Genomic DNA, 11842 nt, shown 5'->3' with positions numbered 1-11842 from the left:
ATACAAAAAGCTGAAAACTCTGCCTGAGATTTATACAGTCTGAAACATTATTATAAGGATTACATCCAAAGTCATTAATAAGAAAATGAAAGACAATAATCTGGAAAAACAGAACCAATAAAGAAAAAAAGACATTGAACCTCAAAGTAACAGCAGGAATGTTTCAGCAGTTCTAAGCAGTTGATTCCTCCAGTACACATTCTCCACCACATGGTGTCGCTACAGAGCAGCCTCCTCCTGTTCTTCCACCACCTCTCTCACTTCATCTCCTCCAACATCTAAGTTCTTCTGTGCGACAGTCTGCTGCCCCCTGGTGGTCTGTAGGAAGATACAAGCACACATCCAGCTGAGTTCGAGCATCATCCCAATCTGAAAGCTTCAGCTGAGTCAGAAACAAACCTCTACGCTACCTTATGGCTGCAGTAAATCACAGAGATGAAGATCAGCAGACTCAGCAGCAGGACCACCAGTCTGATGATGAAAACTGTTGGATCTGATGAGACACTCAGTCACTGCATGAGAACAAGGAACAAACCCAGCTGCCTTCAGCTCTCCGTCAGCTTACCTGAGACTCTCAGAGTCAGCACACGGCTCTGGGAGGAGAAGTTATGAGAGAAAACATGGACGTCATAAACACAGCTGTAGATTCCTCTGTGGGCGGGCTCTGCAGCAGGAAACAGGAAGTGTGCAGAGTGATTGCTGGCTGGCTGGGTGTAGCTGTGTGTTGTGTTGGAAGAGGTGAAGGAGAGCTGGAAGGAGCCTCCTGGATACTGTGGCTGGATGGAGCAGCTGATGGTGAAGCTGGAGCCCTGAAACACTCCTGCTGAGCTCGACTGCAGGACGCCTGTGACCCCGTCACTGGACGACACTGAAATGATTGGCTGAACCAGCAGGTCTGAAAGGAGACAAATGATTGGCTCGTCAATTTTATCTGTGGTTTCAGCCCAGTTCAATGGTACATCACATTTGAATCTGAGGCAGGAATGTAAATCTGGAAACAACCAGCATCATAGAATTAGAAGATCATGTCGACTATAAGTACTTTGATACTAAAAGTAGCTTTGTTGGATTCTACCTGTGCACACAAGCTCCAGAATAGTACCAGACTGAGATGATGAAGACAATAATGATGGTGATGCACACTGCCTTAGTGGATATCCAGATTTCAAACAGCTGAGCTCAATTTCCCACACTTGTCTAACTGAAGAGTCATTCCTGGTTCCCATGGAAACGACTGAACCACAGTCCAACTCTCTGCAGGCTGCAGCTGCTTCCTGCATGGTCCAACCTGAGGCGCTCACTGGTCTCCATGTTCTGAGCTTCAGCTCCAGTGTTCCTTCACAGCGACTGGCTCCTCCCACCAACCTGATGGGTTCTGAACTCAAATCAAATCAGTCATCAGTAAATGATAGTTACAGTTTGATCAGAACAGGAATAACTCCGCCCCTTTTCTACCTGAACAGGTGAGTGTGACGGCTTTGTTAGGTGAGCAGGTGTTTCTAACAGAGCCTGATCTTCTACAGTCCAGGAGGGAGGATTCAGTTCCTCCACACTGGAACTCTGCTGTCCATGTTGGAGCTTCCTCTTCTCCATAGAGCGCCCCCTGCAGGACTGAAGGAGGTCCACAGCCAATCTCCCTGCAGACCACCTCTGCATCCTGCTGGTCAAAGTCAGCTTCACAGACTGTAGACCAGATCTGGTTGAACTGGGAGGTTTTCACCTCCAGTCCGCCTGAACACAGACTGGTACCATTCACCAACCTGACAGAGTCTGAACAGAGGAGAGGTGGGAGAAATTAATCCTTAATATTAGTGTAATGCTCTGATATTCAACATCTTACAAGGTGGGCAAATCCAGTTCTCTCTGGCAGGAGTTCTTCATGTCTTTCTGCTGCATTAAACTTTAAATCAAATTTAGGAGAGAGGTCTAAATCCATGTAGGATTGATCATTTGACAACAAGATTTAGGTCCACAGATATCACTGGAGGAAATAATACTCCTGTTTTCTCTTTGTAACATTTCCCAACCTTGCAGATGATGTTGGAACAGAGTTGGGCAAAAACAAGTGAAACAGTAACGTCTTTTACTGGTTCTGGGTCAATAAGTACCTGTTAATAATAATTAATTTGATTTAAAAGTTACTCAGATTTACCTAAACATGCAACATCCAGGATGGAGGAAGATACATCTGCTGATGCGCACTCTGTCAGAGGATATCCAGGCCGAACACAGTCAGAACTGATCCACCACACGGAGCTGACTGACGAATTCTCACGTGTTTGAACAGAAACAGCAGAACCACATTTCATCTGACCACAGACGACAGCTGCTTCCATCAAGAACCAGTCTGGACCTTTAACTGGTCTCCACTCTGTTCGTTTCAGCTCCAGTGTTCCTTCACAGCGACTGGCTCCTCCCACCAACTTGATGGGTTCTGAACACAAATCAGTCATCAGTAAATGATAGTTACAGTTTGATCAGAACAGGAATAACTCCGCCCCTTTTCTACCTGAACAGGTGAGTCTGACGGCTTTGTTAGGTGAGCAGGTGTTTCTAACAGAGCCTGATCTTCTACAGTCCAGGAGGGAGGATTCAGTTCCTCCACACTGGAACTCTGCTGTCCATGTTGGAGCTTCCACTTCTCCATAGAGCGCCCCCTGCAGGACTGAAGGAGGTCCACAGCCAATCTCCCTGCAGACCACCTCTGCATCCTGCTGGTCAAAGTCAGCTTCACAGACTGTAGACCAGATCTGGTTGAACTGGGAGGTTTTCACCTCCAGTCCGCCTGAACACAGACTGGTACCATTCACCAACCTGACAGAGTCTGAACACACACATAGAAATAAATCAACAGTATGTCATCCAGTAGTGGAAAGAAAACACAGCTCCTATTTTTTGTTTCACAACTTTGTTGAATGTTACCCTTGGTTTTTACTGTTCCACTACTGGACATGCTGAAGTAAGACATTCATTGAGACCTTAATTTTATCATGTTTTTAAAAAATATGACTAGACTGCAGTAGTCTGCTGGCACAGTCTAGCATTTCTGTTCTGTGTTGCTGAACACTTTCTTTCACAATTAAATATACCCGTGTTGGATTCTGCTCCACATATTCATGAAACAGAATCAGTATTTCAGGAGAAATCTTCGTCACACACACATCATTGCCATCTTAGCGTATTTGAAATGCTGTTGATTTCAGAAGCTTAATGTCCACCTTAGCACTTGATAGGTCAGGGTTCAGAGCAGTGGCTTCAAGATACTTTCCTTGAGTGTCAGAGTCCTGCAGCTTTTACATGTGTTCCTTGTCTCACATGTTTGAATTAAAAGGCAAACTGCCTCATTAACATGCAGTCAAGCTCTACAGAGCACTGCTAACGAGCTAATATTGAAACCCGGTTTGCTGTAGCAGAGATACTTCTAGAATCTGAAGGATGCCAACCTTTGAGGACTGGAGTTTAAGACCACTGCTTTAGAAAGTTATCAATCCTAAAATGAGTCAGACTCAAAGTCCATGTCGAGCTTCAAATATCCACCTGTTGCTAAGTGTATGCAGATGATGCCTACCTGTGCTGGAAGCACTGTGACACAGGCTGTAGCTCAGGATGTTTCTTAGGCTGTGGAGAAATCCAAAATCTGAAGTGGTGTACACATATGTTCCAGCACCTCCAAAAGCAATGATCCTCCATTCATCTTGTTGGCCCACACCTAAAAAACAAATGTCATTACTGTACTGATACATTAAGAACAAAACAACTTGGTGGACAAAAGGACTAAACTTTAATTTCGGTAAACAACTCTAATACTGATGTGTCTCTCAGACTAATAATCAGTCTGAAAACAAAAAGTCACCAATCACATTGCGATTCATCTTAGCGACTTTACTCATCCAATTTATCTAAGCAACTTTTGATTTTGAAGTGTTGTACTCTGATTATTTAAAAGCTATAAACTATAAATTATTTAAACTCAATCAATACAGAAAAAGCCAGTCACCAATAACGTGTATCTCTATCCCAGTGTCTTTCAGGTTTTTGGCAGGAAGTCGAATGTCATCTTGAGATTCTCCAGAAATGATCAGAATTGCCACTTTTTTAGAGTCAGGACGCATCCCTGCCGTGGGTTTAAAGCTGTGATGCAGAATATGTTTCAGAGCTGTGCCTGTAAGTTGCAAAAACAATAAAAAATTTACAAAAGGATTAAAAGTCCCTTCAAAGGCTCAGAGCTACATGTGTCCCAGATTCTTATCTGGCTGTATCACGACAAAGGTGTTCCTGACAGCGTCGCCTTCCCACTGCTACCCAGAAAGGTATAGGGAAATCACCATAGCAATAGCCACTTAGCATTTCTGTAATCTGTACTTCTTCTTGAATGTCACTGAATCCCGTCTTTTGTCCTCTGATAAAAGATGATCCTTTTTCTAGTGAGGTCTGAATTCTGATCAGAGGTAATTGAAGTAAACTGTCAGATTTCATACAGTGCCTGAAATGGCACCATTTAATTTGTTTTTCTGATATGTTCTGGTTTGTGAGTGAACAGAACCTGAAACTCCACAGCTGTTGAATCTACTTTATTAGCAATAATATCCTGACCTGTGTTTGTCATTACACCAAGCAGTTGTGTGATGTTAATAGCCTTCATCAGGGACTCTTTGGTTCTGTGTGTGTTCAAATTCCACTCAGTCTTTGGTTCGGTACTGAACTGAGTCAGACCTACAAAAAGCACATAATCATTGGTCAAAATAGAAAATTATAAGTTGTTCTTTTTATTCTTCATAAATTTAATATTGATGTGTTGAACAAGTAGAATAAAACATTACCATCCGTCTATTTCAATGTTGCTATATTTTCTAAATTAAGTTATTTTTATTACTATTTCTAACAAATAACAGCATCAGGATACATTTGAAACCAGATATTTACTGAATAATTTTTTTTTTCTCACAGCCTGAATTAAAATTTTTTTGTTTACCATTTAAAGGACAGCTTTCCCAGATACTGATCAAATATATGTAAATTTCTGAATTTCAAGAAAGTTGAAACTGACCTATGTGTTCAAAACATTTCTATGCTTTCTAAATGTATGAGTTTAAAAAAAAAAAAAATTACTTCTTATAAAAACGGCATCATGACACAACGCTTGTTGATGAAAATAAAAGTAATACCAATCTGGAAACTGTTGGGGCCAATATGCATGGTTTGAAGTAGTTCAGATATAAATAATTTCATATATCCAAAGCCTAAAGGGAGAATACAGTTAGACCCGTCGACTAAAATCACAATGTCGGCTTTAGCTGTTTCACATGGAGCTCCTGAAAAAGTAAAGCAGAGGGACATGTCACACACATACAGACACATAAACACGCATACATAATACATGAGTGTGAGTGCACTTACACTCAAAAAACTGACTGTAACTGCAGTCAGTTTATTGAGTGCATTTTCTCAATCTCTAAATCTCCTTAGTTAAATTATTTTTTAAATTGTGAAATATTACATAGATCTTGAAAGCATGATCTATGTGCATTGAAAATGTGCTGATCGCCTCACTGAAAAAATTCACTTAAATTTGCAACTATTACAATTTTTCAAGGGAGATTATAGTGCTATGGTAATAACACTGACAAACTAAACTAAAAAAAAATCACTCTTCCAATCCATTGTAGCTCCTGATCAATCCATGTGACAAAAAAGAAGGAAAAAAAGAGACCTTTTTTCACCTCCTGGTGTAAACATGTATAGATGTATTTTTGGTACAATATGAACAGTCAAATTGATTGAACGGGATCTGATTACCTGCTGAGCTGTAGTTTCTTTCAGCATGCAGGTCTATAGATGTAAATAAGAACAACAAAAAAACCCTCATTAAAATCATGGATCTTTATGCCTGTTCTGTGTTTTGCTGATAAAATCTGAAACATTTTTATAAATCAAACTGAGCTGAAATAAATATGACTATTCATCTCAAGCTTTGTTTAAGTCATATTAACTTCTTAATAATGTTGTCCGAATTAGTTAACTAATCAGAATTGAGACACTTCAACAACTCAGTGCCTTGATGTCATGAGGTCATTTCTGTTACATGAGAGAAAAAATATATGAAATTATCTTTTTGCAAAACAGCCCCAATCAAGTAAGCAGATATACGATATTTTAAACAGTAAAAATAAAATGAAAAAAACCCTGCAAAGAAAAATAAAAGTTTTAAACCATGATTCTCTTTATAAATCAACAAAACCAAATTGAAATGACTGATGTTTTATTTTGCATTTTGACATTAACATTGTTCTGTCCTACCTGAGCCCCAGAGAAGCAGCAGGACCAAAACCACCAGCCGGTGATCCATGTCCAGGTAAATGTCCGTCTCTGTCGTTTTGCCTGTTCGAGTTGTCCTCTCTTAGTATATCATTAAGTTCTGGGTTGTTTCTTCCTGTTTTGTCTCTTTATCTCTATTCTGATAAGTGATTTCTTGGAGCCAGAGCTTACTGGTAAAACCACAGATATAACATAGACAAAAAAAGATGTTCTTCTGTTTCTGGCAATTTTTGCAGCCTTATTTTTTACACTGATCTGACACGGGGTTCCTCAGGGCTCTGTTCTGGGGACACATCTATTCAACTTGTACTTATGGTAACTGATGAAAAGCATTTGTTGCAACATTTTACACTACATTTATACAGATGATATTCAGTTGTAATGTCTCTTCATTGACTGACATATTAGGAATGTTTTTGATGACGGTATTACATAATTAAGCATTTTTTTTAAAAAGAAATATCTAGAAAGAGCTTGAATAAATCTACCTTTTTACTTTTTAGAGATTCTTCAAACATGCTCTCAGCAGTATCACAAGCTCATGTTGATTGCTTTATATTTTGATTTCGTCTCAGGGGAAAACTTAGACCCCTTTATTTATGTGTAAAGTTTTATGTGGCCTTACTCCAAAGCTGAATGTTCTCCCTGAATGGGATTTACATTTTTAACAGCAGTTTGAAGCAGCTAAGAGAAGAACAGGTGTGTTTGATTTAAACAAATACAAATGGAAATGGAAATTGACATTGATTTCAGTTATAGCTTGGTACAGTCCTCACATGTTTGTAGTGCATATGCTGAAGGAAATATGATATATGACATGAGTTTTCTCTTCAGATTTTATTCACGCAATGGAGCTGTCGACTTTCCAGTCAGAGACGCTGGTGTGAAATCAGTGATGAGGAGATACAGAAGAGGCCCAAATTTATCTCCATACAAAACTATCATTCTGACTTTGTAATGTCTTTATCTATATAAATACAAAAAGCAAACAAAAAGCTGGATAAAACTCTGCCTGAGATTTCTACAGTCTGAAACATTATTATAAGGATCACATCCAAAGTCATTAATAAGAAAATGAAACACAATAATCTGGAAAAACAGAACCAATAAAGAAAAAAAGACATTGAACATCAAAGTAACAGCAGGAATGTTTCAGCAGTTCTAAGCAGTTGATTCCTTCAGTACACATTCTCCACCACATGGTGTCGCTACAGAGCAGCCTCCACCTGTTCTTCCACCACCTCTCTCACTTCATCAACTCCAACGTCCACGTTCTTCTGTGCGACAGTCTGCTGCCCCCTGGTGGTCTGTAGGAAGATACAAGCACACATCCAGCTGAGTTCGAGCATCATCCCAATCTGAAAGCTTCAGCTGAGTCAGAAACAAACCTCTACGCTACCTTATGGCTGCAGTAAATCACAGAGATGAAGATCAGCAGACTCAGCAGCAGGACCACCAGTCTGATGATGAAAACTGTTGGATCTGATGAGACACTCAGTCACTGCATGAGCACAAGGAACAAACCCAGCTGCCTTCAGCTCTCCGTCAGCTTACCTGAGACTCGCAGAGTCAGCACACGGCTCTGGGAGGAGAAGTTATGAGAGAAAACGTGGACGTCATAAACACAGCGGTAGCTTCCTCTGTGGGCGGGCTCTGCAGCAGGAAACAGGAAGTGTGCAGAGTGATTGCTGGCTGGCTGGGTGTAGCTGTGTGTTGTGTTGGAAGAGGTGAAGGAGAGCTGGAAGGAGCCTCCTGGATACTGTGGCTGGATGGAGCAGCTGATGGTGAAGCTGGAGCCCTGAAACACTCCTGCTGAGCTCGACTTCAGGGGACCTGTGACCCCGTCACTGGATGACACCGAAATGATTGGCTGAACCAGCAGGTCTGAAAGGAGACAAATGATTGGCTTGTCAGTTTCATCTGTGGTTTTATCCCAGTTCAATGGTACATCACATTTGAATCTGAGGCAGGAATGTAAATCTGGAAACAACCAGCATTATAGAATTAGAAGATCATGTCAACTATAAGTACTTTGATACTAAAAGCAGCTTTGTTGGATTCTACCTGTGCACACAAGCTCCAGAATAGTACCAGACTGAGATGATGAAGACAATAATGATGGTAATGCACACTGCCTTAGTGGATATCCAAATTTCAAACAGCTGAGCTGAATTCCCCACACTTGTCTAACAGAAGAGTTATTCCTGGTTCCCATGGAAACGACTGAACCACAGTCCAACTCTCTGCAGGCTGCAGCTGCTTCCTGCATGGTCCAACGTGAGGCGCTCACTGGTCTCCATGTTCTGAGCTTCAGCTCCAGTGTTCCTTCACAGCGACTGGCTCCTCCCACCAACCTGATGGGTTCTGAACTCAAATCAAATCAGTCATCAGTAAATGATAGTTACAGTTTGATCAGAACAGGAATAACTCCGCCCCTTTTCTACCTGAACAGGTGAGTCTGACGGCTTTGTTAGGTGAGCAGGTGTTTCTAACAGAGCCTGATCTTCTACAGTCCAGGAGGGAGGATTCAGTTCCTCCACACTGGAACTCTGCTGTCCATGTTGGAGCTTCCACTTCTCCATAGAGCGCCCCCTGCAGGACTGAAGGAGGTCCACAGCCAATCTCCCTGCAGACCACCTCTGCATCCTGCTGGTCAAAGTCAGCTTCACATACTGTAGACCAGATCTGGTTGAACTGGGAGGTTTTCACCTCCAGTCCACCTGAACACAGACTGGTACCATTCACCAACCTGACAGAATCTGAACAGAGGAGAGGTGGGAGAAATTAATCCTTAATATTAGTGTAATGCTCTGATATTCAACATCTTACAAGGTGTGCAAATCCAGTTCTCTCTGGCAGGAGTTCTTCATGTCTTTCTGCTGCATTAAACTTTAAATCAAATTTAGGAGAGAGGTCTAAATCCATGTAGGATTGATCATTTGACAACAAGATTTAGGTCCACAGATATCACTGGAGGAAATAATACTCCTGTTTTCTCTTTGTAACATTTCCCAACCTTGCAGATGATGTTGGAACAGAGTTGGGCAAAAACAAGTGAAACAGTAACGTCTTTTACTGGTTCTGGGTCAATAAGTACCTGTTAATAATAATTAATTGGATTTAAAAGTTACTCAGATTTACCTAAACATGCAACATCCAGGATGGAGGAAGATACATCTGCTGATGCGCACTCTGTCAGAGGATATCCAGGCCGAACACAGTCAGAACTGATCCACCACACGGAGCTGACTGACGAATTCTTACGTGTTTGAACAGAAACAGCAGAACCACATTTCATCTGACCACAGACGACAGCTGCTTCCATCAAGAACCAGTCTGGACCTTTAACTGGTCTCCACTCTGTTCGTTTCAGCTCCAGTGTTCCTTCACAGCGACTGGCTCCTCCCACCAACCTGATGGGTTCTGAACACAAATCAGTCATCAGTAAATGATAGTTACAGTTTGATCAGAACGGGAATAACTCCGCCCCTTTTCTACCTGAGCAGGTGAGTCTGACGGCTTTGTTAGGTGAGCAGGTGTTTCTAACAGAGCCTGATCTTCTACAGTCCAGGAGGGAGGATTCAGTTCCTCCACACTGGAACTCTGCTGTCCATGTTGGAGCTTCCACTTCTCCATAGAGCGCCCCCTGCAGGACTGAAGGAGGTCCACAGCCAATCTCCCTGCAGACCACCTCTGCATCCTGCTGGTCAAAGTCAGCTTCACAGACTGTAGACCAGATCTGGTTGAACTGGGAGGTTTTCACCTCCAGTCCGCCTGAACACAGACTGGTACCATTCACCAACCTGACAGAGTCTGAACACACACACGCAAACACACACACATAGAAATAAAATCTTAGTACAGCATCCAGTGAATGTATTGGGGAATAAAAAACACAGCTCCTATTTATTGTTTCACAACTTTGTTGAATGTTACCCTTGTTTGCCACTGTTGCACTACTGGACATGCTGAAGTCAGACATTCATTGAGACCTTCATTTTATCATTTATTTGTATATATTTATTTATTATTTTTATTTATTCATTTAAATATGACTGGACTAGACTGTGCTAGTCTGTTGGATTTTGCTCCATATTCTTACGAAAACAGAATCAATATTTGAGGGTAAATCTTTGTCACACATCATTGTCATCTTCGCATATTTGAAGTGCAGTTAATTTCAGAAGCTTTTTTTCTACCTGAATGTTTTATAGGTCAGGGTTTAGAGCAGTTTGAGGGTCAGAGTCCTGCAGCTTTTACATGTGCCCCTTGTCTTACATGCCTGAATTAAATGGCAAAACTGCCTCATTAACTTCTTCTTCTATGGTGTTTTCTGGTACTTTACAGGCTTGGTGTATTACTGCCATCAACTGGATGGAGGTGCAATCCAGAAATTCATTTATCCTTTTTCTTTAAAAGCTATAACTATATTGTATACATTAATATACACATACATACTAAATCTCAGCTAATATGTGAAGGGATTCAATATCTGAAGTTGTGCATATAACATGTCAAGAAGCAATGACCTTCATGTCATTGTCACTAAAATATTGTCCCACACCTAAAAACAAAGTATCATTATTGTACCGATGCACAAACAGATAAAACAGCTTGGTGGAGAAGTGAACTAAACTAAAACTTCTGTAGACAACTCTGATTCTAATGTGTGTCTCAAACTAATCATCTGTCTGAAAACAAATAGTCACCAATCACATTGCGCTCCATCTTGGCAACTTTACTTATCCAAGCAACTGTGATTTTGAAGTGTTGTACTCTGATTATTTAAACTGAATGAATCCAGAAAAAGCCAGTCACCAATAACGTATATCTCTATCACAGCATTATCTGGGTTTTTGGCAGCAGGCATCACATCCTCAGATTCTCCATCAGTGAAAACATTTAAAAACTGTTGATTTATTAGTTCATAAATATCACATCTGTGGAGCAATGGAGAAATGTAGGGCAAATCCTGAAACTGAATATTTCTCAAGAATGCTTATTCAGCTGCTTAATAAAGCAACATTTGAATTTCATCAGATATTTTGTACTCAGAGGACAAATAAAAACAAATGTGAATCTCAGTGTTCTTGTTCTGTTAACATTATGCTCACTTATCCAAAAAGTGTGAAACTTTTGGATAAGTGGAGAAAAAGTCAGATTAGTTTACATGTAAACATTTGCTTTTTATTCATAATCAGATGCAAATTGGCAGTTTTTCTGTCATAAGTTATTTTTCTGATGATGCATTTGCTTTTAAAATCAACTCAAATTCAGATTAAGATGTTTATTTATTTATTATTTCCTGTCTTTTATGGCTCTTAAATAAACAGGACATTTTATAAACATACTCACTGTAACTAGGAAGTTGTTTCAGCTCAGTAGCGGCATGACAGATGCTGGTGGAGATACTGGAGGCAGCATCATGGAGGGATTGGAAAGTCGAAACAAGGTAAAGATGACTGTTGATATCTTCAGAAGCGATGGTCCTCAGTCCATCAAGGTCTCTCACACCTGAAACGAACAT

The 11842-nt window shown here is 40.7% G+C and overlaps 1 protein-coding gene and 1 pseudogene across 2 annotated transcripts; both read right to left on the bottom strand.

Moving 5' to 3' along the window:
• LOC148153652 (CD5 antigen-like) lies at positions 1-2453 on the bottom strand. Its single transcript, XM_088001047.1, has 6 exons — positions 2153-2453; positions 1456-1770; positions 1076-1375; positions 566-895; positions 411-493; positions 1-318 (listed from the first exon to the last, which is right to left on the bottom strand). The coding sequence occupies exons 1-6, from the start codon at positions 2451-2453 to the stop codon at positions 220-222; spliced, it is 1428 nt and encodes a 475-aa protein (XP_087857173.1). The 3' UTR covers positions 1-219.
• A 4684-nt stretch (positions 2454-7137) lies between these two features.
• On the bottom strand, positions 7138-11842 carry LOC106924764 (scavenger receptor cysteine-rich type 1 protein M130-like; annotated as a pseudogene). The gene is made up of 9 exons (XR_015766336.1): positions 11707-11842; positions 10845-10856; positions 9814-10128; positions 9457-9738; positions 8760-9074; positions 8380-8679; positions 7870-8199; positions 7715-7797; positions 7138-7622 (listed from the first exon to the last, which is right to left on the bottom strand). The product of XR_015766336.1 is annotated as a scavenger receptor cysteine-rich type 1 protein M130-like (transcript).

This window comes from Poecilia mexicana, unplaced genomic scaffold (assembly GCF_051168715.1).
Source record: "Poecilia mexicana isolate PSO_F unplaced genomic scaffold, ASM5116871v1 scaffold_19, whole genome shotgun sequence".
NCBI lineage: Eukaryota > Metazoa > Chordata > Actinopteri > Cyprinodontiformes > Poeciliidae > Poecilia > Poecilia mexicana.
Note: the sequence above shows the minus strand (reverse complement) of the source record. Positions and strands in the feature narration are given on the sequence as shown.